General features: G+C 52.4%; 1 protein-coding gene across 12 annotated transcripts in view; it reads right to left on the bottom strand.

Annotated features, from left to right (window-relative positions):
* PAX2 (paired box 2) overlaps positions 1–27,407 on the bottom strand; it is a 77,760-nt gene that overhangs the window by 18,315 nt on the left and 32,038 nt on the right. For 6 of the 12 annotated variants that reach the window (XM_019459163.2, XM_019459164.2, XM_019459165.2 and 3 more), the window contains 3 exons: positions 27,011–27,130; positions 21,362–21,430; positions 1,465–1,640 (listed from right to left, as the gene is read on the bottom strand). In XM_019459163.2, the coding sequence (XP_019314708.2) occupies positions 1,465–1,640; positions 21,362–21,430; positions 27,011–27,130 (365 nt within the window). The remainder of the gene's footprint in view (positions 1–1,464; positions 1,641–21,361; positions 21,431–27,010; positions 27,131–27,407) is intronic. The other 6 variants (XM_019459168.2, XM_019459167.2, XM_019459169.2 and 3 more) reach the window with 1 other exon arrangement.

Here is a 27,407-nt window from a genome sequence, read left to right as displayed (position 1 = left end):
ATTAAAACTGATTTTCTGCTCTTTCGGGTCCGTTTTTTTCCCTTCCGCTTCCTGGCCCCCCCAGAGGGCCCCCTCCCCTCCCTGGCTGGACGGGATTGCCTCGTCATTTCCAATTCCTTCTCGTATTGATCTTCCTGTAGAAATCAGTTTTGTAATTAGCTGCAAATTAGGCCTTCTACTGGGGGTGAAGCTGCCCCCTGATTTATCACCAGAGTAATTCGCTGTGATCGGAGAGAAATTAAAATGAACTCAATTAGGCTTCGGATTTGCTTTATGGGCCCTGCTCCGAGTTTCAGGGGGAAAAATGACTGTGCTGGTGTTTAATAGTCTAATGAAAGTAAATAAAGGTTATTCATTGTAATACAGCCGGGGACTCGTGGAGGGTGCACCGAGCCGCCCGCCTCGGCCGGCTCCTCCTTTGTTGGTTTATGGCTCAGGGCACCTTAAAAAGACTTTTGATTTTTGTTTTATGAAGACAAACAGCTTATGGGATAAAAGGACGGGCGGAGAGAAAGGCGAGTGGCTGGGAGCTGCCGGAGTCCGAGGGAGGAACTGTGCCGCGCGGGGCGGCGCTGCTGTGCCACCGCGCGGGTGCGCGTGCAAGCCCGGCTGACCGTGTTGGGCGGCGGTTGTGGGCCTGGCCTGGGCCGTAGGTGTGGGAGGAATGGGTGTGTGCTCCTATCTTTGAGTGCGTGCACCGGGGGCCCACAGGGATGTGTGGGTGGAGGCAGGTGCGGGAGGTGTGCTGAGCTGTGGCCTGGGAAAGGCGCCCCTTCCGGCTCTCGGGGCCGTGCTTTGAGTACAGTGAGCAGGGGCCCGTGGTGGTGGGTGAACACGCGCACATGGGTACACGGGAGGAATCAGAGACGTATGTCCGCGTTGTGCATCGTGCCGCTGTGTTGCGGGCTGCAGTCACGCTGGGCTGTTCTGCATCTGGAGGGAGTACTGGGTGTGAGGGCCGTTGGCCTATCTGGGGTCACACCGGACAGCTGCACTGGGGAGTAGGAGGCAGGCACAGAGGGCTCTCCTCGTGACGCTGGGCGAGAAGAGCACCCAGGCTTGCACAAACTTTCTGTAAGACCTTCGGGCCATTTAGGCGAGGGACACGGCAGGGGCATGGGGACATTTTCTGGGTATTCTATGCCAGACTCATGGAAGAGCAGGGCTGGAAGGGACCTATTAGACCTTACCCAAGTCCTTCATTCTACAGATGGGGAAACTGAGGCTCTGAAGGGGGCAAGACTTACCCAAGACCATCCTAGCACCCAGAGCTCATCATTTCTAACTGCCCTATACCAGAACGGTTTTTCTTAACTCCGACCATTACGTCCTCGTGTGTGTTCACACAGCACACACGTGGTGCGCACACATGTAGCACGTGCGATGCTGGGGACGCACACTGTCCAGAGGCCTTGTCCTGCCCTGTTCCTTTGCGCTTCTGCAAGCAGAAAACGCCTTCCTCACCTGTTCTGATTTGATGTGCTCTGATGCCTGGAAGACGTCAGGGTAGGAAGGACGCTCAAAGACCCGATCCAAAGCTTCCAGCTGCTGCTGGGTGAAGGTGTCAGCTCGCAAGTGCTTCCGCAAACTGTCCACGCCACTCTGGGAGTCTCCATTGGGGACTGAGCCCTCGGACACATCTGCAGGACACATGGACACTGGGGGCATCAGCACAGGCCAGCAGAGGTACAGTGGGCCCGGGGGGCTGGCACTTGGCTTGGCCCCCAGAGCTTTGTACCCCTGCTGGGACCCCTTACTCCCAGCTTCTAGGCTGGAGTATGACCCAGGGGCTGGCCATGCCTCTGAGATCTGGCTGAGGAAGCCAGAGCCTCTGAAGGACCTGGGAAGAGAAAGGGAAGTTGTCCCAGTGTGTGTGGGTTGGTGGTGGGTGGGTGGGGGGGGGGGAGTGAGGGAAAAACTGGGCAGAAGTAGAGCCAGGGGGCTGCTAGGAATCGTCTCCTTAGGGGATGTCTCCCCTGAGCCCCTTCTGTCCCCAGGCCTGGGTCAGCCTGAGGGAGGAGCTGGGTGTCTCAGACCAGCATTACCGAGCCTGTGGAGAATTGAACTCGGCTCTGAGATGAATTTCAGTTCCACTGACTCCAGGGGTGGAAAATCATCAAATCTCCGAGGCTGAGTGTAACATGGAGACTGGGTGAAGTAATTAACTTCACCGCCGAGGGAGGAGGGGCTCTGAAAGTCAAGCTGAGGCATTCTGCTTGCATTGGGCCAGGACTCAGACCAGAGCAGGAGAACAGCGGCTGGCACGTGAGCAGTGGCACACTGCCTTGGGCAGAGACTAAACACAGGGTCTTTGTGGATGCTCTTGTGCCCAGGCCGCCTGCCTCAGCCTCTGTCCCTGACCCGGACTCTGAGTAGGCCCACATCAGAGGCCATCCTCTGCCCTCCAGTTCCTCCTGCGGGTCTCACAGAGAGCTGAGACTCACTCAGTGAAGAAAAGGCCATTCTGGTGCCACACTAGTGCCCGTCCTGGGGCTGCAGGCCAATTCTGTCTATGTCCTGCTCTGCCCGGGCTTTCTTCTAGGTGTGGGGGCTTTCCACCCCTCCCTACCTCCTTGCATCAGGTCTGTTAGGGTTTTCGGAGCACGCAGTGAGCTAAGTGCCTGCTCTCGGTCTCTCTCTGAACCTCTACCCAGCAACCCCCCAGCCCAAAGCTGGGTCCCCCCCCCACCCAGGCACAGCAGGGACACTTCTCAGCTTCCCTCGGCCCAAGACCTGCTGGGGAGCCTTGGGCCTGGGGCCAGCCCATGCTGTAGGCCTCAGGGTGTTCCTCTGGGACTGTTATATATATCAGTTTATAGGTGATTATATGATATGATATAATCAATATTGCATTATATACAGTAACACCATACAGTATCATTCAGGAGACCATAGAAAATATTACATATTGATTAACCTCCACCTGCAGCCATCCTCTCTTCTGGCCTCCCAGATGGAGCATGGGGGTCTGCTTTCCAAATGGGACCTGCTGCCTTTCCTCCACTCTATTCCTCAGGAGGTGGGAAAGCAAAGAAAGTGTGTGTGTGTGTGTGTGTGTGTGTGTGTGTGTGTAAGAAAGGGAGAGAAATGAAGACCAGGACCAAGTCTGAGGTGGACAGACAGGGACAGCTTTCACGGTATTTCGATGTCTCCACATTCCTATGGACACAAAACTTGGTGGTTGTGTTTTTTACTGTGTAAGCCTCTGGAATGACGTTCTGTCTTGGAGAGTGTGTGTGTCTCTCTTATATGAGGTAGGGTGTGGCATGTTTATTTTTTCCTTTTGTGTGGGCATTCCCTGTGTATATGTATTTGTACATGTATAAACATCCAGATAAATATGTGTCTGTGTCTTTGTAAGTGACAGAGCAAGAACCGTTATCAAAGGGTGTGTGTGTGTGTGTGTGTGTGTGTGTGTGTGATTGCATGGGGAGCATGAGCTCACGTGCCCCATGTTTCTTCTCTGCCTGTTTTTCTTTTGAGGAGGTGCTATCATCCCAATTCCACCCCCTTGTAGTTATTTGCATGTTCCATTGTGTCCAGTTCTCTCTTGCTGGAGTCCTCCTACCTTTCTGGGAAGCCCTGTTGTCAAGGCCGAGGGAGGCAGCGGGTGTCTTTGTGTGTGGTTATTACGGTGTCACCAAATGGGTCCTGGGAAGGAAAGCGTGCATTTGTCTGCGAGCATGTGCTCACACATGATGTGCATGAGTGTGTGCATATGTGTGGGAAGACTCATATCGTGCCTCTGTGTGGATTTGTGTATATGCCTGTGTGTGGCTTGGCTCAACCTTGTGTGTGTGTGTGTGTGTGTGTGTGTGTGTGTGTGTGTGTGTAGGGGCTGAACTGAGGCTTTGTCCTCAGGTCACTGGCTGGAGGAGTCTCTTTTCCTTCATTTATTCAGGGGCCCTTCAGATCTTGACAAATCTGTCACTCTAAATTTGCGAGAGATTATGGTGCTCTCTCCCCAGCCCGCAGAGAGGTGATATATGATATCTGCTGCCCCTATTGATTGCCTGATCTGGTGGCAGAGGCCGGCGAAATGAACTTGAAATGAACATCATGCCTCAACTCATTGTGCGTATAATACACTACTTAATCCCACATTTTTCAGCCGCTATGGAATTCAATTGATCAATCATGTTCCACTGATAGTACTGTTTTAGGGGTTATTGCTGCTCCCTCCACTCACTGACCTTTTTATTTATTTATTTTTTTGTATACTCAGGCCCTGGTGATAAGACAGGTTACAGAGGCAGCGATGGAAGGGGGAGGGAGGAAGGAGAGGCAGAGGGAAGCCTGCTACTGGAAGAGGTGGCAGTGGGAGGCGGGCAAAGGGAAGAACAAGAGGAGGAAGGGCGTGGGGGAAGAAGAGAAAGAAGGTGCTGGAGGATCAGGGAGGCAAGGTGGTATGATGAAAGCCTGCAGAGAAACAACCCCAAGAGAGGCTGCAGGAAGCTTGAGGAAACGCCCCAGAGGAGAAGGAAGATCCTGAAGAGTCAGGAAAGGTGGCTGTAATCATGAATGGTGCAGGAGCACAGAGAAAGTTCTGGGAGGTGGGGGGTTGGGGCTTGCGGGCGGGGAGAGGGCAGTGGCATCCTTGGTGGGGACAGGGAGCTCTCACAGGCTCTCTCCAGAGGGGGGGTGGCACCCTTGCTTCAGCTGGAGAAGGAAGGGAGGGACGAAGGCAAGGAGAAAGTGTGGGAAGGAAGTGAGGAAAGGTGGTGGGGAGAAGCCTGGGGTCAGAGGTCCAAGAAGGAAGAGCTCAGGAAGGAGGAAACCCAGAGGCGGAGAAAGGGCAGACAGAGGGAGAGGAAAAAGGGCAGAAGTTCCCCATGCCAGAAGCCTAGGGAAATGCTGGCTGGGGGAGGGCACATGAATGGTACACTTGGGTATCTAGCTAAGGGAGGGCCTGGATGGGGGCGGGTTCGGACAGTAGGGTGAGGAAGGGGAAAAGAGAAGAGAGGAGAGGAAGAGGAGCAGGCATGAAAAGAGAACAGGGGAGAATAGAAAAGGAATGGAAAAATGAAGCGTTGACCAGGGTCAGTGTTGACCGCTGGCAGGGACCTCCTCAGGATGATGGAGAAAGCGCTCAGGGTGGGGGTTCCTAAGGGTGGAACTTCCCAAGGGTGGATTCTCAGAGGTGACAGCGAGGAGAGGCTGGAACCGTGCTATGACACCAGTGCTAGGCCCGGACATTCAGGGCTCTCTGGCAGAGCTGGGCCAAAGTAGAGGAGGAGGCAGAAGCGGGTCTTGATCTAGGTTTCCGAGTGAGTGGGGAGGGAAAATATGTGAGTAATTAGATAGCACTTTTCCCCAAGAAGACTCCTGACCCAACACCGACTGCTCCCTTGTGCCAAGGTGCCAGGCTGTGAGTTCCCTGTGGGCAGAGGACATGCCTGATGCATCTCTGTTGGTCTGGCACCAGGCACAGAGGTGGGCACAGAGTAGGTGTTGATGAGTGACTGAATGAATGACTGAGGCTCCCCTGGGTAACATTCAAAGCCAAAGCCCTGGCCGGAGGTGTCTGGACTGGCCATCGGACTGGCTTGGCGCTTCAGAACACCCAGTCACCTATCAGGGAAGTCCCGCGTATCTCTAGCTATCAGAGGGATGTGGGAAGATCCACAGCAGGCCCCAGGGTAGACTTATGCTCCTCCTTCACTCACCCCCACTCTGGTGAGCACCACCCTCAGCAAACCACCTGCCCGCCTAAGTGCCAAGGGACAGAGAACACTGTGTTCCCAGTTAAGAGTCGAACTTAACCTCGGAGCTACAGAACTGCCATCCAAAGAAGGCAGTGGAATTCACTTGAGAACAGGGCTCAGAGACAGCCTCTAAATTGGACATCCCACACCATGGCCCTGTCACAGAAAGCAAGGTTGGGATAAAATGGGTCTATCGGCCCACGGTGCCTATTGGTTCCAGGGAAGTCCTTCCCTAAATGAAGGGAGGAGGCCCTCAGCCTTTATCTTGAAGACAAAAGCCAACTTGTTATCAGGGCTCCGAGAAGAGGGCTGGAGTATAGTGGCCACATGTCCTGGGCTTTGTGGAGCAATTCTGAGTTTTAGGATTCTTTCCCACTGCCAGTCCATTTTTTTAGATTAAGGTTGGAAAATGTGGTTGCTGTACGTTTAGTAAGACCTCCCCCCGCACCCTGCCAGAGCAAGGGAGGGACCGTGTGCTAGTCAGTCTCCACGTGTGGAGGAGTCAGCCCTGTTCTCCAGCTGTCCCCTACCCAGCCACCATCCATTAGCTGCTCACAACACTCAGAACTTATTACATGCCATTTAATCCTCCCAACAACCCTGTGAGGGGAGTACCGTGATACCTATGTGACAGAGAGGGAAACTGAGGTGGAGAGGTTAAGTAGCTTATCCAAGGCTATACCGCTGGTAAATGACAGTCGGGATTCGAATTCAGGTCTGCTTGGCCCAGAGCCTACCCACTACGTCATTTCACTCCGCAGGCCAGGTTCCAAACCCAGGGGCTCAGCTGGGGACCACTTGACTCCATCTGGGACATGATCTTAGCCACTCCCCCCACCCCCGCCCCAGCCTTCTCTGCCTTGCACCCTCCCTACACCGAAGGAGCGGCCTTCAGTGAGCTGGCGGGGCTGGCTGAGCACAGACTACTTCAGAATGATTAGGGGGACACTTGGTCCAAATTCTCATTTTACAGAAAGGAAAACTAGAAGGGGTGAGAGGTGATGTGGGGCAGGTGACCAGTCCCAGATCACACAACTGGGTAGTAAGGACTCTCAGGACTGGAGCCCATTCGGGCGTTTTGTCCACTACAGCATGAGAGTTGTCAAGGAGAGTAAGCTACTACAAGTCCTTTTGGAAACGAGGCCGGATATAAATTAATTAATTAAATTAAACAAACCGCTGAGCTAAAACTCTGATGTATATTATTCTTTCGGGGGAACAAAGGCTCATATTGTCTTCTCCTCTGACTGCTTCCTATTTGCTGAGCAGTTAACAAAAAGCTTTCATAGACCTTGGGTTATCTGGGCTTCCTAACTACTCTCTAAGGCAGGTAGGGATTATGGTCCCTTTTTTTTTTTTTTTTTTTCTTTTTTTTTTCCTTACTGGTGAGGAAACAGGCTCAGAGTAAACAAAGAATAGCTTCTATAAGGGTAAGTCGCTAGCTCAAGGGCATATCCACCAGGGAGCCTGGCACAGGGAAGGGGCTCCGTGCACAGCTGTGGACGGGGCAGCAATGGGCTGCAGCATCCAGAGCATGGGCTCCAGCAGCGGCGTCCCAGTCCCCACGTGGATGAAGACAACTGTAAAACCAGAGGTCATCTCGACTGAAGGGAGAGCCGCTGACATGGTTGACAATGGTTACCGTCTGATCAGGAGCAAGTTATCTTCTTTTCACCTAAGTTTTTCGATATTGTCCGGTCTTTGTATAACAAGCGTGCACCACTTCTGGAATCCTTAATAAAAATGCCTTTTACTCTTCAGCAAAAGATCTGATCTCCTCGCTCACTTAGCCTTGTCACTCCCCATCCACTGTGGGCTTCCTGAGGGCAGAGCCCTACCTTCCACCTCTCTGACCCCAGGCTAGGCCAATTATGAATAGTGTTGTCCAGTGAGGTCCCAGCAGCTTGGGCAGGAGGGAGGCTAGTGAACACCATGTCGCAGGGAGCAGGGCTAGGAACAGAAGTGTTCTGAGCTCCTTGTGTGAAGACATACTACCTGAGTTCTGAAAGTAGTCACCGCAAGGGACAGGAGAAGTTCTTGTGCACTGACCAAAAGGTGGGTGGGGTGATGATTAGAGACAGAATGAAATCATGCCATTTCCTTGGTCAGAAAGCCCCAAGGCTCACCAAAGTCTACAGAATTAAGGGGGGGACGAACAAGTGTCACCTCCCAAATCCCAAGAAGTAGGAATCAGGCCTTTGAGAGGAATTCTTTTAAAGTCTAGCAAAGAGCTATACTAACCTCAGTTTTGTGAGCCCAAATACACCTGTCTGTGGGGAAACTGACAATATTAGGGCTTTCACATACACTCATTAAATCCACCCAACTTTACAACGTACTTCTTCTTCTTCTCATTCTTCAGATGAGAGGCAAACTTATTTGTTCAACATTATCCTGGATTTGAACTCGGGGATGTCTAACCCCAAAGTTCTACGCCACCAAAGTTACCTTCTTTGTCAAAGATCAGCATCACCATCATTTACGGACACTAACTATGTACTGGGCAGGCTCCACTGCTTTCCTCACATTATCTCCAATTTCCACAGAACACTTGCCAAAGAGATACCATTAGTTCAGTTTTACAAATGAGGGAGCAAGCTGAGGGAGATGTGCGAGATCGTACAGCTGACAGGAAGCAATCTGGGGGAAAGGAAGTCTTGTTTCATCCCAAGACAGAAAATGAGCGGGGGGAAAAGTGATGCAGGAAGAAAAGAGAAAGGCATGGAAGTGGGAAGGTGGGTGATGGGCCTCGGCCCCTAGGGCCTGGGCGCAAGGGAGGAGCAGGGGCTAGCGGTGGTTGGGGTGGGGGTTCTGGGCTAACGCCCCGAAGGTGGCCTCTGCGCCCCTCCCTGGCTCCTCTAACACTACCTTCCCCCTCTGAGGGGTTCACCCCCAGCTGCCAGTTGTTGCAGTTTCAAACTCAATTGTTCTCCTCGGTACTGAGGCAAATGGAGTCATTAATTACCTTCTATCGGCTGGGCTGAGTTCAGAATGCGATCAATATCCCCGCTTGTCATTCAGGGCAGCCGCCGGTGCGGCCCCGGCCCCACCCCCACGCGGCGCCGGGCCCTCCCACGGATGCAGCGGATGCAGCGGGGCGGCCTTTCCCAGCGAGGAGTGGGCCGCTTTCATCCAGGGAAAGAGCCGGGATTCGTGCCACGGGGAGGGCAGAGGATAGGGGGAAAGAGAGGGAAAAGTGTGAGGGAGTGAAGAGGGAAGGGGAGGAAAGGGGAGTGGAAGGGGGAAGAGGGGGAGGAGATGGAAGGAAGAGGGGAAGCTTGGAGGAAAGGAGAAATTGGCAGGAACAGGGCTGCCCTGTACTGGGAAGGGCTGCAAAGGCCAGGCTTGGAGAGTGTGCCGGCGGGAACACTGTCCAAGGAGATGTGGGGTGACGTGCCCCGTTGCCTCCCATCCTTAAGCTGGACAATCTGTGGGTCTGCCCTGGCCAAGCCAAGCTCAAGAAGAGAGCACGAAGAAACCTTTGGAAATATGGCTCAAAGCTTAGGCTCGGAGCAAGACTAGCTTCTGCCTAGCCTTCTAGTCCTGGCAAACCACCTGCTATCCTTGACCAAGTTCAGCCTCTAAACGCTCAGTGAGTTCATGGCAGGGGGGAACGTGGGGGTGGCCGGCTGGTCTGCCTAACCTCAGTCTTGCTGTGCCCATTCGCACCCGCGTGCCTCTAGGGACACTAACCTGCATTAGACATCCTAACATAACGCTGGACTAGGGGTAACATCTGGTTTGAAATCCTGGTTTTGTCGCTCACTGTTACATGGCCTTGTCCAAGTCCCATGAGCTTTTCTGGACTGAGCTTCCTTAAAATTACACCAGGGTGGCTAGCTCCTCCCTCCGCAGTATTAATTTCTTCTTCCTCTGTGTTCCAATAGCCATTTATCCAAACCTCTATTGTAGAAATAATAATAATAACTGAAATCTATCCAGTTTCTATTACAGTAGCAGACAGGATGCGTAACATATATACGCTGATTTAATCCTTACACTAACAGCAACTAACATTAAGTGCTTACTCTATATTAGGTGCTCAGCTAATAACTGTACATATATTAACTCATTTAATTTGCACCAGAACTTAAGCAGGAAGCTTCTACTATCATCCCCATTTTGTAGGTGAGGAAATGGACGTGCACAGGTTCCAGAATTTTCCTAAGGCTATGAAGCTAACAAGTGATGGAAGAGGCAGAAGCAAACCCAGGCAATGAGCCTGTGGCAGCTGAGCTCGTAATGTGGAGAAACCAAGGGATAGAAAGGTAACTTGCCCCAAATTACCTACTATGGCCAGTTAGTGGCAGAGCCAAATTCGGAATCTATATTATGGTTATTTTTCTCAATGCTTCTTTGTTTTTGAGAGAGACAGAGCACGAGTGGTGGAGGGGCAGAGAGAGAGGGGGACAGAGGACCTGAAGCGGGCTCTGCATGGACAGCAGTGAGCCCGACGTGGTGCTCGAACTCACGACGTATGAGATCCTGAATGGCCTGAGCGAAAGTTGGATGTTCAACTGACTGAGCCACCCAGGTGCCCCTATCATGGTTATTTGTTTGGTTTGGGTTTTTTCCTCACTAAACTGAGACTGTTTGAAAGGCAGAAACCCATCTTTTTAATCTTTGTAAACCTAGCATAGGGCCTGAGGTGATAAAAAAAAAATGTTGACTGATTCATCTAACCGAATTCCAGAAATAAAGGCTGGTAAATTCTTAGCTTGCCTCGCTCAACAGTTTACCTTTTAGAAGAGAAAAGAAGCAACAAAGGAAATTGCCACTCTGGATTTGGTGTCATTGCATTTTACAGCTGTAAATTATTATGGAGATCATTTAATATGATTCCTTCTTAAAGGCAAAAAAAAAAAAAAAAAGGCTCAGAAAGATTGAGTAATTTTCCCATGTCACACAGCTAGTCATTGTTAGGATGGGGACTGAGGTTCTCAGTTTCACTATTCCAAGCCGCTTAATTCTGACCAAGAAACGAAAACTGATCAAAAGGATGTGACGGGGATCTGGGGAGAAAGCAACCATGTCTGGATGTGACAGTAGCAAAGGAAGGAGGCATTGGACAGAATCCAACTTGAGGAAAGCAAACTGTTACACGTGGAGGGAAAGAATGGTCGTGCGATCCCATGGCAAGAGATTCTACAAGGGAATGTGATTCCATAAAGACAGGGTGCTCTAAAAATGAAATTCCGCCTCTACAAGCTCAAATAATCAACCCAACAAAACAAAGGGGGTTGGAGTGGGGGAGGGCTTGAAAGAGAAGGACATTTAAGGAAAGTCATTGTTGTTGCACACGGATAAGCTTTAAAATATGATGAGCCTAGATTTTAAAAGGACATGTACACCGAACAGTGGAAGATTATGCAGCCATTAAAAAAACCATGTTTTCAAAGAATATTTAATGACATGTGAAAATGGTCCTATGGAATGTTAAGTGAAAATAGCAAGACACAAGCTGTATATACAGTATCATTCCAATTTTGATAAAAAATTATATATGCACAGAAGAAAAAAAAGACTATAAAGATTATACCAAATTTAAGAGCAGTTATCTCTCAGAGATGAGATTATGGGTGATTTTGTAAAAATTTACTATATCTTCCAAATATTTTACAATGAGCATGTATTGCACTGATCGTCAGACAAAAGTTATTTTTTTCCCCTCTTAAAAAGGACACACAACAGATGGGAGGAGGGGACCATAACCAAGGATGGATAGGAGAGTAGCATGAACCTGTCAGGAAGACAAAAGCTCAGAACAAGCTGAGACAACAAAAAAGGGCCTTCAATAGCTATGTTTGAAGAAAGAACAAAAAGGAAGGCAGGTTTAGGGCTCAGTACTTGGGAAGGGGAGGTAATACTGAGGAAAAAAAAGGGCGGGGGGAGACAAGGCAGAACTTCTCGACCCTCAGCTTGCCTTGGCCTTCTCCCTCAAAGAAAGAATCTTCAAAACAGGACCGGTAGGAGTTGCCCAGGTCAGGAGGGGGCCCGGCAGGTCACTCCTAACAATTTCAATGGACTTAACTTTCCCAGACCCAGATAATTCATGCACCAGGACCCTGGGGGGAAAAGTAGGTAGGGTCCTAAATGTTTTGTTGATAATCCTTGAGAAGTCATAATGGAAGGACGTAGCAGTGACAAAACTCAATGCCATCTGCCCTGCAAAAGGGGGAAAGGTACGCGTCTGCAAGTAACGCTTTGGTAAGTTTAATGCCAGGGTGCGGAAATCTTATAGGAGAAATTATTATACAGTTAATCTGTGGGCACGAGGAAGGAACATGGATGCCCTGGAACCTGTATGCGCTCACTGAAAAGTTGTGGCACATTAATTAGATATCAATGATTAGATATCAAATGCAAACCCCACTAGAACCTCCTGAACTGCCCTGGTTGGAAGCAACCGCTCTTTCTTTTTAAAAATTTTTTTCACGTTTATTTATTTTTGAGACAGAGAGAGACAGAGCATGAACGGGGGAGGGTCAGAGAGAGAGGGAGACACAGAATCTGAAACAGGCTCCAGGCTCTGAGCAGTCAGCACAGAGCCCGACGCGGGGCTCGAACTCACATACCGCGAGATCGTGACCTGAGCCGAAGTCGGACGCTTAACTGACTGAGGCACCCAGGCGCCCCAACGCTCTTTCTTTTTTCTTTTTTCTTTTTTAAAAATTTTTTTTTAAACGTTTTTTATTTACTTTTGAGACAGGGAGAGACAGAGCATGAACAGGGGAGGGTCAGAGAGAGGGAGACACAGAATCTGAAACAGGCTCCAGGCTCCCAGCTGTCAGCACAGAGCCCGACGCGGGGCTCGAACTCACGGACCGCGAGATCATGACCTGGGCCAAAGTCGGGTGCTTAACCGACTGAGCCACCCAGGCGCCCCCGCTCTTTCTTTTTTAAAGAAACAATTCATCGTAGTGCTTTATACCTTGATCATAGCCCCTATCACATTCTGCTTGTATTGTGATGTACACACTTAATCTCCCTACTGGATTAGAAGCTTCCTGCAGTCAAGAACCGCATTCTATTTACTTTTGTAAATCGTCCTGCCCTGTTTAAAAAAAATTTTTTTTAAGTCTATTTATTTTTGACAGAGACAGAGTGCGAGCATGAGCTGGGGAGGTGCAGAGAGAGAGAGGGAGACACAGAATCCGAAGCAGGCTCCAGGCTCCAAGCTGTCAGCACAGAGCCTGATGCAGGGCTCGAACTCATGAACTATGAGATCATGACCTGGGCCGAAGTCGGACACTTAACCGACTGAGCCACCCAGGCACCCCAGTCCTGCCCTGTTTTATATATAGATCTGTTCACCAACTTAAATTGCATTCTTTAATCGATTAAGAAAATGCTGTGGATGTTGTGCATGTAAACATTTCACAAAGAATCTCCTTCCTAATTTTATGGACAAGATGAAGAAAAGTGAAATGGTTGATGGCTGCTGGGCTCAATTGTACCTAAAGCATTCGTTTATTGCAACCAGAAGGGAGGTTTTCGCTGGTGGGGCATTGTCTCTCCTTTATTTTATTTTTTGACGTTTATTTATTTATTTTGAGGGAGAGAGAGAAAGAGAAGCAGAGAGACTAGGAGAGAGAGAATCTTAAGCAGGTGCCACACCCAGCGGGGAGCCCGATGCGGGGCTCGATCTCATCAAGTCAGCTGTTTTACCCTCTCCTTTATTTTAAAGGCCAATACTTCTTGTAAAAAAAACCCTACTAGGATGATGCTACATAAGACATCCTTGTGATCTTAATCAGGTGGAATTAAGAGCCCAAAGCAACGAGATGAAATTCAACAGGGATAAATGGAATGCCCTATGTTTAGGTTAAAAAAATCAATTATACAAGTGCAGAATGGGGTAGACCTGGCTTGATAGCAATTGATGTGAAAAAGATCTCGAGGTTTTAGTTGACCACGAACTCAATATGATCTTGAGTGTGACAGAGCTGCTAAAAAAATCGAAGGTAATCTTAGGCTACCGTATGGACGCAGACTCTCCAGATGGAGAGCGGCAATGGTTCTACTGATCTTGGCATTGGCTAGACTGTCTGTAGAGTTCAGTGTTCACGTAGGAGGGACTTTGACTGTCAAGAATGAATTCAGAGATGGGTAACCAGGATGGTGAAAAACCTTCCTCAAGTGCAGGAAACTAAAATCCACCCAGGGCTCAGCCCAGTGTTTTTCCAGGCACTCAGCAAATCAGGTGGAACGAATGGAAGGAAGGGTGGGAGGGAGGGAGAAAAGACAGAGTGTCAAAGGAAGATCTTTACCACCACTCTAATAAGGAGTTAATATTGTCGTCGCTATTTTAAAGATGAGGAAACTGAGATTCAGAGAGATTATGTAAATAGCCAAAGGTCCCACAGCAAGCAAGGAGTAGAGATAGACCCCACATCCAGACATTCGGATTCCAAGGTGTTTCCCTCAACACTACCGGGACTCAGTATAAAGGCAGTGGTGCTAACAATGACAACCGTCCATCTATGTCCTGTGTCCAGGCAGGGGCAGTGGCCTGTCATGCAGAACTGCTGGAAGGGAGAGTCCTATGTGAGTGGCAGATAAGACCAGATGACCTTCAAGAATCTGAGGCTTTGCCTTGTCACCACCCTCAGCACAGCCACAGGGCCCCCCTCCACACGGGAGGGGGTCTCTGGAGACAGTCTGTCTGCATCTTGGCCACTCCCAGGCTCAAGTCCCATCTCCTGCTTGCCCTTCTAGCCACTTCCTCGGATTCCTATTGGATGCTCAGCCACATGGTTTAGCATTTAATTAAGAGCTTATTGTCTGATGTGTGATAGCCTTGCCTCCCCCAGCAGATTGTACGTTCCTGGAGACCCAAGTCCTCATTACGTGTCCCTCTCATACATCCCAACACAGTGGGCACCTGGGCCCGCATTGATACACAGCTCCCCAAAGAAGTAAGTGTAAGTTTTGTCAATATTCCACTATTTACACACCAAAGCAAAACCATAGGCTCTCAGCCCTCTGAAATGGTTTATAGGAAATTTGCCCAAGGACAGAGGGATGGCCTGAATGATCACTTAGGGCCCTCATATTTTGTAACCAAACAGTAGATAAGAGGGAGATAAGGGGGAGACCTAGAACTCCACGGAGAATTTATGCCAGTTCGGTTACTTTCCCCCTTCTGAGTAAGAGGTCCCTTCGCTCCTCCCAGAAGCCCCCGGGGTTACCTGTAGCAAAGAAGGGCGTGGGCACCCACGGCCAACGCACAGCCAGCGTGAGTGTGTGTGACTCATATATGAAGTAGAAGGAGGGTAAGCAGGTAGAGATGAAGCTGGAGGGAAGGGAAGGCCAGAGCCAGTGATGGGAGGGGAGCAAACAGGTAGTGGAGAGAAAACTGAAATGCACGGAGAAAGGGGAGGGGTGAGTACTGGGTGGGACTGGGTGACTTCCCCAGAGTGATCAGCTTTCCTGCCCGAGAGCATGTACTGTGTCTTTTTGCTGGCCGGCTGGCCGAGGCTGGGACTCCAGGCTCCCCAGCCGCCAGTGGGGAAGGGGGGTTGGCAGAGGGTCTGTCTGTGTGGGACCTGTGTCCTCCTTCAGCCCTACGTGGGCTCTCAGGGAGGGGCTGGGGCCTCCTGCCTGATGCTGGGTTCCAGCTGGGGCCAGAACCAGTTAGAAACCTCTCTGGAGCCGGGAGGGAAGGGGGCTTTGTTAGCTCAAAGGACACAAGCAAGGCGAAAAATTACATACCAGGCCGCCCTAAGTATGCTTGTTTAGAGAAACTGCTTGCATTTATGAAGTCTTTGGTGCGGAAAGCAGGGTTGCAAATGACTGCATCAGAGCGACAGTAAAGGCCATTAATTTCCTGTTATGTTTTCCTGTGTTGGGGGCTTTATTAATTTAATTTTACACTGTCGAACAACAGCGAGAGCTGACACTGCCACACCGCCACGGCTGGGGTTTTCTTTTTGTGTGCGTAGCAAGGCTTTGCCTGACATGCAAATCAACGCTATTACCGGAACCAATAAAGATGTGTGGCGGGAAGAGGGGAGGGATAAGGGAAGGAGGGAAGGGAAAGGGGAGAGAAGGGGAGAGAAAGGGCGAGAGCCATCCTTGGCCAGTTTCTGCCTCCCTCCATGCCTGGCATCTCCTGGCTTCCAGAGCGTCCTCCGCAATCAGCAATTTCTGCCCACTTTCCCTCTGACTCTTCTCTGGACGCCCTGCCTTCGGATGACTCTACCTCTGCTGTCCTCCTCTGTCCCAGCTCCTGGCAGAACTTGAACAGGGACAGAGTTCCCAGGAAGAGGCGGGAGCCAGACTTCTTCTCCCCACTTCCCATCCCCAGATGAGGCACAGGGGCAAGGGAGCGCCATGCCCCCACCCGGGCCGAGTGACACCCTTTACCGGACACTCCCCTTTCCTCTAAAGTCAAGGCCCACTTACATATTATTAGTGTACGTACACACAAACCTGCGTGCCTGTGCACACGAAGAAAGGTCTAGAAGGGCAGCTATCCCACCTTGCTTGTAAGTCCCTCTGAGAACGCTGGTATCCTAACCTTGTCAACCATTTGTTTCCTCTGAATTCCCAGAAAAAATACGGTTGCTAATCGTGTCTGCTTAAGAGACTCCAGCAGCTGTCTTCAGTAGCTGCAAGGTACCCAGTTGGCCTAGACCAAGGTACCGGAGAAAATGAATCCCAGCCTCAGAAAAAAAAAGGCAGCTCCCTGGGAGACCACGTTCTGGTCCTTTCTACTACTTAGGCCTCACGCCTACCACCCCAAGACCATCCTCACTGCGCTGTCCCTCACCCGGGGCAGCTTCCACCAGCCGGCTGCCCCGGGGTCCACACTGCCCACATTACCCTCGGCCCAGCTTGCCACACCACCAGTCCACCCAGGCGTCCACGTCGCCCGTGTGTCTGGGTTGGCCACGCCACCAAAGGAGATGAGGTGGGGGGCTGGGGAAGTGAGAGGGAAAGAAAGTGAAGGTCCTGGAGTCACTCGCACCAAACACACCAACCCCCACCCCCACCCTGCCGTCCCAGACTTTGCAGTGGCCTCGGGAGACCTGGCGGAAGAGGTGGGGGGGACGGGGAGGAGAGAGAGAAAGAGGGTATGTGTCCACGCATCTCTCCCTCTGTCACTGGCTTGCTTGAGCTCCTGCCCGCACTTTCTGCTTCAGGAGCTGTTTGCCAGGCTCTGAGAGGCTGTTGGATAGAATCCAGCTCTCCCTAGGAGGAAAGCATAAACTTCATAAACTGCATTTCCTTTAATGCAGGTTCCTGTGGCTGCTTTCCTCCGGCTTTTCTTCCCTCCTCTGTCCGCTCTGTCTCCATCACATTTTATCCCTGCCCCTGTGTGCACTCAGACCGCGCACGCGCACGCACACACACATACACACACACACACACACACACACACGCCATGTTTCTAGAAAAGATGAAGCCTCAGGCAGGAGGAGAACGGGCAAGGCATAAAAGCCCAATTTACGGGCGCCTGGGTGGCTCAGTCAGTTAAGCATTCGGCCCTTGATTTCCGCTCAGCTCATGATCTTGCGTTCCTGGGATCGAGCCCTGAGTTGGGCTCTGCGCTAACAGCTGGGAACCTGCTTGGGATTCTCTCTCTCCCTCTCTCTCTGCTGCTCCCCTGCTTGTGTTCTCTGTGTCTCTCTCTCACTCTCTCTCAAAAATAAATAAACCTTTTTTAAAAAGCCCTATTTAAAGGAGAATTCCTGGACCTGGCCCTGCAGCCCACCCCCCCCACCACCACCCCATGAGATGCCCATGTACTGTCTCCAGTGGAGCCAAGCACAGAGGGTGCTTTGAGGCAGGCAGGCGGACGGGCGGGTACTTCAGGGAGGCAGAGATGCTGACATTTGGTGGGGACAGCCAAATTAGGAGCCACCTGGAGGCTGGGCCACAGGGCTCCAAGTACGGGAGGGAGAGAAGGCGAGGCCTTCGTGCAGGTTGAGGTTTGTGAGGCCTCCCTTGTCTGGTGTTGTCAAGGTCAGCAGGTTCGGGTTCACCGAAGGGTCAGGATGGTTTGAATTACTGGCGCTGCTGCAACTCGGCTCTGAGGCTCGTGATCTGTCTCCCAGCCCCAGAGCCAGGTCCGGCCCTCCCCCAAGCCTCCTTGCCTTTTCACCCCCCACACAGGGCAGAATGGAGAGGGTCCGGGAGAGTCCTGTGGCCACCATGGCCCTGGCGAAGGCAGGCAGGGAAGGGGTCCCGCCCTGAGCTCAGGGCTCCTCCGCGGGCAGCCAGCCAAGGTCCGGAGGCTGCTCGGATCCACCCCTCCGGCAGCAGCACTCGGGGTCTCCCCAGCCTACCTGCCTTCCGGACCCTTTCTCTGAAGTGTCCCCCACGCCCCTGCGCTTCCCAGCTGCCCCCTCCCCGGCCTGCAGAGGAGGAGGCGCCTGGGAAGGTGAGCCCGAGAGCAGCAGGGCCCGGCTCCTCCCTCCTGCATCCCTAGCCTGCACTTGGGGGAGAAGGGCAGAGCTGAGGCAGCGGATTTCTCGCTTGGTGCCCTTGCCGGTGGAGGAAGGAGAACGATGCCTACCGGCAGGGCTGGAAGGTAGTCACCGGGTGGAAGACTCGGAGGCGAAGACCTAGTCTGACAAGACGGGCGCGTGTGCGTGGTGGGCAGCAGTGCACAGACGCAGGGGTGGGGGCAGGAGGCGGCCCTTGCTGGAAAAGTTGCGATGCTGTGGTTCCCCCAGCACAAGTTCCAGTGGCGGAGGGACACATACAGGCCCCTCGACTGCAAATCTGTACCTTCTCTCCTGGGGGGTGGGGGTGGGGGGAGAGTCTACCTACCTATTCCGACCTTTTGGCACCTTATGAAAAAAATTCTCTTTCGTGCTAAACCTCAACATACTTCCTCAAACAACCAAACGGAACTCTTTATCCACAGCAGCATGAACTGGCCAGGAGACTGCGCTGGTTAATGATTTGGCTGCCAGTCTCTGGCGTAAACGCAGAGACTTATGTGCAATTCAGGCACCTATGTCCACTGCACACAGCCATGGCTAAGTCCTAGGGCTTCCCCACAGACACACGTAAGTCCACGTAAGCACAGATGACAAGGAAAAAGGTCTTAAGAAAATATCAGCATGACCTACCCCTACCTCTGTATAACGACATGGTCGGTGTTCAACAGGCTCATGGCCAACGCTACCCAGAAAGTTTGGCTAAAATATGTGATCCAACTAAGATAGAAAAACTCCCCCCTCAGGTATGAACGGTCTAATTTCCCAGGTTACTAGGAAGATATAATCATAACAATGAACGTGTGTTCATGAGTGGATTTTTTTTTTTTTTTGGTGGCTTAGTGAATGCTGACCTTTGAAGATTAGCTCTTTCTTGGACTGGCGTGGACAGTAGCCAGGTTTTGAATATTTGTTGGAAAACGAACATAGGTTGAGTTGTGTTGATGCAGTTAAACTCGGGCGCTTGTCTAGACAAATGACTACCTTCATGTGCATTTGGTTTCTGGACTCTTATAGGACCTGCCTCATGAGGCGCAGAATCCGTGACCCGGGCTAAGTACTATCGTGCATGTGGAATCATATAATCCCAGCAATAATCCACAGAATACGTCCTCGTCTCCTTTGAGAAACTCAAACTCTGCTCAGCTTCCCTCTGCCAATATAATGTTTTCTTACAGTCCCTGGCCAGGGCCTGGAGGAGAGTAAAAGCCAAAAGAGGTTCTGTGATTCCGTTGCCTGCGATGTAAACTCACGCCAGAGTTCTGAGAGCACAATGCCACCCCGGCCACCCTGCTGGGTGAGTGTTCTTTGAGAAGGGAAGCGGACGGCTCGGTACAGGTGTAAGGGTTAGGTGGCAAACAGACATAACTGTGCCCCAGTCCTGGGTTTAGGTTAAGGAATCTGCAACAAGGTACAGCCTCAGGGAGTCTTCCGGACCCTCCTCGGCACCCCTACCAGCTCCTTCGGGCCGAATCCTGCTGACATGGTGTATACTCAACAAAACTTCCCTAAGCTCTTCCCGTGCAAGGAGTGCGTGGGTCCCTCTCTGCTTCTGCCAGTCCTCTGCATCTGGACCAAAAGGCCACAGAAAACGGCCCTGCGGGCCTGGGCGAGTCAGGCTCTGGCCCCTGCCTCTGCCTCTAAGCGTCCGCCCACGCCAGCCTACCAAGGAATGCTCACCTGCAGGCTTCCCCCATCACCTCCTCTGGGACTGTGGGCGCACCCCAAGTCCCAGGGCCTGGCAGCCGGGCAGTGCAGCCTCTCCTCTTCCCCGGGGTCCTCCTCGTCTGCCTTTTCTGACACCGGCACTCCTCCCGCTGCCCCTCCAGAAAGAGTGAGGAAGAGAGACCGGTGGCCAGGGCATGCCTGGTTTACATTAATGAGATACACCGAGTGTGATCCAGCCATGGAGGCAGCCCACAAAAGGAGGCGATCGCGGGCGGCCAGGAGCAGGGCTGCTCAGGTAATTGGTTTATCTATCTGGAAGCAGGGGGAGCAATCTCGGCACAGACAGACTAGCAGTAAAGTCTCTTCCTTAAGGCTATTTCCTTTGTCTTTTCAATTGCTTGCACATCCATGTGAGAGAGGGAGAGAGTGTTAAAGAGAGAGGGAGAGGGAGAAATGTTAATTTGTGAATTAATGGCTTTTCTCAGCGGAATTGTAAATTCAAATGTCACCTCACACGGTGACACCACGGCTGGTCTGCTGAAGAAGCAATGATAAGATCCCCCACCTCCCTCGGTGCCCCTCCCTCCCCAAAGATAGCTGTGGAGTGGAACATGCTACTTTTAATTTGCAATAACAACACAACAGAGGTATGCAGTAATGACTGCCTTCTTCCACCCTCCTCCTGGCTTCCTTCCCCCCAGTCCAGTTGGCTCCCCATTTCCTCCCTCCCCACCCCTCTGGTCTTCTGCAACACCACCTCACCTCACCCGGGCTGCCCCCCGCCCCACCCCAGCCCGGGCTTGATCACATGGGGGGGGGGGTGTGCCTTTGGAATTGAAGGTGCTGCAACCCTCTCTTCTCCTTCAATAATCAGGGAATTAATGACCCTGAAGTTAAAGTGGGGCTGATACCGAGGCCCTGCCCAGCGTTGGGAAAAAGCCTTCATTGTTTTCAAGCAGGAGGCGGGCAGCAGTGAGGGAGATTCATGGATGGAGATTGAATATGCAATTTTCTTTCACCTTGCCAAGAGCTGCCCCTGGGCTGTGCCTGGCCTAAATTTTTCCTTTTACCATCTCTGCCTTATCCGGCCCTCCCACCTCCCTTCCATTCTTTCCAGAAAATTACCTTCAAAATTGATTTCCACTTTTACAAACAAATATAATGGGAACACAGGAAAAAACTTGGGCCGTGATGAATTAGGGCTGTCAGGTGCTTCCAGGTCTCCTTTGCTTTTGTTTTACTACCCGATCCGCTCTTTGTTTTTCCAAGGGCTGGGAAAAGTACCCCCCATCCACTGAGCGCCTGACCCTCCAGGCCACCGGGGCCTCCGCCCCCGAACCCAGCGGTCGCCCATGGCGGAAGTGATCCAGGCCCCGAGACTCTGTTAGCCTCTTGGTTTCCCAGTGGAAGCCTGACCCACCTCCTCCTTCTCTGCTCCTTGGCTCTCAGGAGCCCACTCTCTGAATAGTCTCTAACCGCCACCCCCCCCGGCTCTTTCCCCTGACCCCCACACCAGGTTCCCTCTGGCCCCCATACCTCTTAAAGTCCAGACCAGATGCAAACCTCCACCTCCTCTAATGTGGGCAGGATCAGTGTATACCTCGACTAGAGCAAATAAGAGACAGACAGACACTGAGAGATCCCGAAAGACAGGCAGGTAGAAGACCGAGACCCTGAGACTGGGAGACCAGGCTCCTCTTCAAGAGAGGGGTTGTGAGGTTTCTGAGAGACGACTCCCACACAGCCTGAGGGTGTCAGGGTTCCCAGCCTCAGTCTCCCCAGCCTTCGGCCCTGAGCAAACCTGGAGGCAGGCTCAGGACAGCCCATCCATTTGCCAACAGAACGCAAGGCGATGCCTACGGGGCCCTTTGGGCAAAACTCTATATGCACACCTGTGTCTTAGTACTGTGGACCCTTAACGCACTCAGGCCTAGCTTCGAGCTCTCCCCGCTCACTAGTACTGGTGGAAACGCACCTGCTCGCATCTGGTCATCTCTCCAATCATCTCTCCATCTCTCCATCATCACCCGGAAGATGGCACGCCTGCCCAGTGCATGGCGTTCCACACCCCTTTTCACCCAAAGATCTCAGCATGGTAGAAAACACACCCACATTTGCATAAACCACGTAAGAAATTACACGGGGTCCATAAAACAACAAACACATGTTTCCCTAGATAAAGAAAGTTACGTGTGGAAGCAGAAATGCACAGCAATGGATGGAGGGAGGGGTGCCTCCACGTTAGAAAAGAAGGGGGTCCTAGATTTACTGAGACACATCTAAAATGCCTGCGGACGCTACGAGATGCCATGCGGCCCTCCTGGATAACCACAGAGCAAATGACTGAGCAGAGCTACACAAAGGTCCTCCCAAGTCACACAGGCGAGGCTGACATCTCTCCCCCACTGCCCCGGTCCCATCCAGGTTGGCTCATCCCAGCATTAGCTTTTCCCGCACCAAGATGAGGGAGCCTGTGCCCGAATGTTTCCTTCTGTCATGACTTTATTTCCCCTCAACACATAAACCTGCCATTTAGGTCTTCCCCCAGAGACCCCCGACGGCCCATCTGCCAAGATGGAGTTGACTCGACACTACCTCCGTGATTTTGTGTAGCCCGCTCCACAGCCCCGTGACATAAGTGCTGTTACCATGTCCATTCTACGGAGGAGACCGAGCTGATGAAGGGTAAGTGACATGCGCAAAGCCCTAGGATTCAACCCTGGGTGTGCCTCATTCCAGAGCCCACACCCCTCCCCACCGAGCCACGCTGCCCATCCACGCCACTCCAGGGACTTCCTGCTGGCCTCCCCCTGGCACCCTCCTTCTCGCTGGGGGTCTTACAGCCTCCTCTTGCCCGAGGCCGGGGCTCCTGGACAGGGCAGGCACTGCTCATGTTCGCAGCCTAATCCCCTCATTTGCCCCAAGTCTAACCTGAGCAACGCACTCGGGGACTTCGAGAAGGGAAACCAACTAAGGAAATAAGCCTCTTTTTTCCAGTTATAGCTTCATCCAAAGCAGAAGGGAGCTATTAGAGGCAGTGACAGGACTGAGCCGTTAGTGGCCGTGCAAACCCGTCCTGTCTGCAAACGCACAACGGTACCGGTTTGGCTCCACTCAGCTGCACAATTCATTGTGCACCTAATTAATGGAATGCAAAATCACGGCCCCCTGCAATCCCACACATCAAAGGATGATACCAACACACCTCCCCGCACACAGATCAACAGACTCACGCCATATGACTTCATTTGGATTTCTGGACAAGTTATGTAACTGCTCCGTGCTTCAACAACACGGATGGACAGCAATGTTTTGGGCTACGGCCGAGAGCAACTGGGTAAAGGCAAAGGTCTTTGGTTTCCCAGCCTGAAAACATCGAGAGGCTGTATCTTCCAGCCACATAAACCAGGGAATGCAACAGTCATGGAAACAGGGTCCCTCCCAAGGACCCTAATATACTCCCCCCGAATCGTAGCCAAAAAGAGGCGGAGATTTTAGCAGGGTACTAAATGGGGATCTACCTTCTCAGACTGATGGACAGCCTGTCTTCTGGATACTTCATGACACAGCTTCCTCATCTACCCGGGCCCATCTACCTGTCCCATTCTGGGGGCTCCTGGACTCAGGCAGGTGGGGAGTGTCAAAGCTTCCTGACTAGCACATTTCTCAAAGGAAAGCCCCGGAATGTTTCCGTACTTCCAATGGCCAGGGTGTGAGAAGGCGTCTCAAGCAGGCTGATAGCCACTGTGGGTTTCCTTTCTCCCCAGAGTCACAGCTGATCGGCCCTTTACTAATATCCCCACAGATATGATTGCTGCAGATACTAATAACGCTGTCCATATTCGGAGTGCCAATGCCAATAACGCTCTGGGTATTATCACTGTGAACACCAATAACTACTGCTGAGATTGTCTCCAATAATGCCAGCACACGCCGCAGCGATTGTCCTCGCTAATGCCCACCACCGTGACATTGTTAGAGCTGAAGAATAGGCCGGACCGTACCCAGAGGCGGGAGCGGGAGTGGTTTCCTTGAGGACAGACAGGCTCACGGCTTGCCCTCGGGATATGGCACTTCTAGAAAGATGCCACAGTGTGTGGGGCCCAAGGAGAGCCAGCCTGGCAGGGAGAGTGGGGTCCTCCGGGAGGAAGCTATGGCCCTCCACTCCCCCAAGGTCTAGTCCCTTGACATGGATCCCCGTCCTCATCCCAACACCCCTCAGTGCCCCAAGTCGGGTTTCTCTTAGCCCTCGGTGCTGGCCCAGTAGCTGAAGGACATACCTGGGTGTCTGCAGCCCACGCCTGAGGCTGCCTCCTGCTACCGGCCTGCCAGCTGCTGTGCTACCTTGGCCTGACTGCAGACTTGGGCTACATCATCTTGACACATAATTATCTCTCCTATTCTTAATCATCTGAGCTGCTCCCTAATGCAAACCGGGCCTGGCTGCTTGGAGGCACCCAGGGTGGGGGAGGGGGCAGGGCTGCGAAAGGTCTGCCTTTGCTCTCTCCTTTCCTTCTTCTCCCTTCCACCTGGATCTGACAGGTCAAGTGTGCACCGTGGCCTGGGGGGGGTGGGTGGGGGAAGGTCAGGGAGACCTAGCCTCCCTCAAAGGTGCTGGCCTCCACCAGGGAAAGGGCAGCTCCATCTGGTTTGGGGTTAGTCAAGAGAAGCAGGAGTCAAGGCCAGAGAACCGTCCCCCCACCAAAAAAAAAAAAAAAAAAAAGAAATAGGGCCTCTGATCCTCCTTGTACCCTGGCTAGGCCCAGAAGAGAAGTGTTTAAGCAGGAAGAGGAACCTAAGAGTCCCCATTATCCTTCACCTAGGAGATACTGACTGCTTCCTGAGATGTCTCCCCACTCCCGTCACAGTCACTCTGCTGCAGGATGGTCTTCCCAAACCCGGCCCTGCTCTTCTCTCTTCCTGCTCAGACACTTTCAGTGGCTACTCATGCTTGCAGAAAAAAGTCTAGACTCCTTATAGTTGGTCCGGTCTTGGCCTAGCCCCCTGTGGCCCTAACCCATCTACTGAGCTTCCCTCCCAGCCCTTCCCTAGTGCCCTCGCAACTCTGCCAGAGCACATCTGCACCTTCCCGGCACAGCACCCTCTGGTCCTAAGGCTCCCCCACCAGACAGAATTTCACCCTGCATCGTCCATGCACATGCCCCTCACCCATCGTTCAGGTTCCTCCTCAAAATGCGGCCCTTTCTGCCAGGTTACTCCCTCCTGACTCTGAGTTCCCATGGCCTGCGGCCCAGGCCTCCCATCACGACACAGATATCTGATGGAGCTTTCTGCTTTCTGGGGTCACGTGTTTTACACGCCCCGCTAGACTGGAAGCTCCTTAAGGACAAGAATCATATCTTGTTCTGCTTTGGGATCCTGTAGCACCAAGCCTTTCTTGCAGCTGATGCACAGGAAAAGGTTCACTGAATTGAATTGACTTGAAACAATGAATGTAATCAATTGCAGGGAGGAGAGCAGTCTGTTCTGGGCCAGTGGGGCCTGACCCTGGGTGGCCACAGCCTCATGCCAGTGCCTCCCTACTCTTGGCCTCCTCTCATGGCCCACGGGAGCCCGGGAAGCAGAGGGTATGCTTGGCCCCAACTGAGAACCAGCAGGGGAGAGCACACAGGGGGTCCTGTGGCCTCCCCCGCCCTGCCTGCTGGACATCTCACACTCTAAAAAATGCAGGGGCCAGTGGTTAAAGGAGAAACCCTTGGGGCCTGAGGCAGAATCTTCCCAACCACTCGGGGTGCCAGGGCACCTGGCTAAGGCTGGAGTATGGTCAGCCCCCAGGGAGAATTAGGACTTAGGGCCTTTCGCGAAGCCTCCCCCTGCCCATCAAGGGTGGCCGCCAAAACAACCACAATGAAATTTAGTGAGTGGCAAAGGCCGTGGCAGCCAAATGGGTTTGGATATTTTGGAAGAAGGAGAAATAGAGCCAGACAAGCTGTTTCCCTGTGAAACGAGGCCATTAGGGCTTCTGGAAGGAGGCCAGCACCAGGTCATCACTGTCTTGCCAGACCTAGGCCTGTCCTGTCCCTTCCGCTGGAGGCCAGGGCTTTCACACTCTCTTTCCCCTCAGCCTGGGCCCAGGGAAGCTCAGTTTTGTTCCTTTTCTCTGTTCCTTACCCTCTAAAGCCGCCCCAATCAAGGGCTTGTCTATGCTTGGGATGGCCACATGATTTATCGCCCAAACAGGACATTTTTGAGAGAAAAAGGAGATGCTGACTGGCCAAGATGCAGAGACAAAGAGCATAAATTGGGACTGTCCAGGCTAAAGGGGTATGCAGTCCCCCTGTATGCTCATCTCTAGAGGATTCTATTTCATGGGAGATTCTCTAGACCTCCCTAGACCAGAAGGTTACTGCTTCCCCAGCAGGGACCATGAGACTGGGGCAGGAAGCAGGCTTGAGACACTGGTGTCTCCGTTTGTCTGGGCTGGTCAGCCCTGCGCCCTGGGCTCATGCATGAGAAGAGCACCAGATGGTCACCAAGGGACCCCTCACATCCCAACATTTGTAAAACACCTTCTCCCAGGCCCATGGCCACCACTCCCTCTTCCTGTATCCTTTCCCCTCTCTTCCTCCTCTTCATTTCTCCCTCGCCTGAACTCCCTGCCTAACAGCTGGCTGCACTTGAGGCATTATAGGGAACGGAAGGGAAGGGACAGAGAGGAGCCTGAGTGGTGTCTCCTCCCATAGGGAAGAAGAGTACAGAGGGCCCGTGTCCAGCTCAATGGGGGGCAGAATCCATGTGTCACAGAGAAAGGACACTGGGGTCAGCTGCACGTGACATCACGCCCCCATCTTTTGAGGGGTCGGATCAGGTAAGAATAAGGCAGATCGGCCTCTCATCCTTGGGTCAAAGACCAGCTGTCCCCCAACTTCCCGAACCCTCCCAAGGTACCTGGTTTGTGCTTCTCCCCTGGCACCCCACTGGGATATTAGGGGCAGTCCCGGTGGAAGGTGAGGCCACCAAGACTGCTGAGCAGATGGTGAAGCTGATGGCCCCACCAGCAGCCTGCCTCCCTCTCCAGGAGCCAGCAGGGCAGTGGGGGGACCTGGGCTTTGCTACTAAAACTGATCTCCCAGCAGAGCAGCTGCGAGGCCGGGCCGAAACCGGAGCCCTGAGTCCAAGGACAAAGCATGCACAGGGAAGCCAAGCCTCTTCCCTCCTCCCTACCTTCATCACGTTTCCTCTTCTCACCATTGGAGCGAGGGATCCCCAGGATCCCGTTGATAGAGTAGGATCCCACTGGATCGTTGGAGGCGCTGGAAACAGGAGGGGAGGCCGTACTGGGAACTGGACGAGAGTAAGGAGGAAATGCCATCAGGATAACAGTTGTGATCACAGACCAAAGCCCCGAGGCTGGGGGCAGAGAGAAGCAGAGGATTAAGAGGGATGGCGAGCCCATGTTCTCCTCCGCCCTCTAAACAAACCCCAGCTCGCTGCCTCTGGTCTCCTGGGCTGGCCTTTACTTATCTCCTTTCAGACGCCGTGGCTTTCTAAGATCTGTCTCTCTCTAGGAGACACAAGAATGGCCACGATATTCCCCAGGAGGGCACAGCTCCTCTCTCCC

The sequence above is a fragment of the Panthera pardus genome, unplaced genomic scaffold, assembly GCF_024362965.1.
Source record: "Panthera pardus isolate Hobbes unplaced genomic scaffold, ASM2436296v1 HiC_scaffold_22, whole genome shotgun sequence".
In the NCBI taxonomy this organism is placed as follows: Eukaryota; Metazoa; Chordata; class Mammalia; order Carnivora; family Felidae; genus Panthera; species Panthera pardus.
Note: the sequence above shows the minus strand (reverse complement) of the source record. Positions and strands in the feature narration are given on the sequence as shown.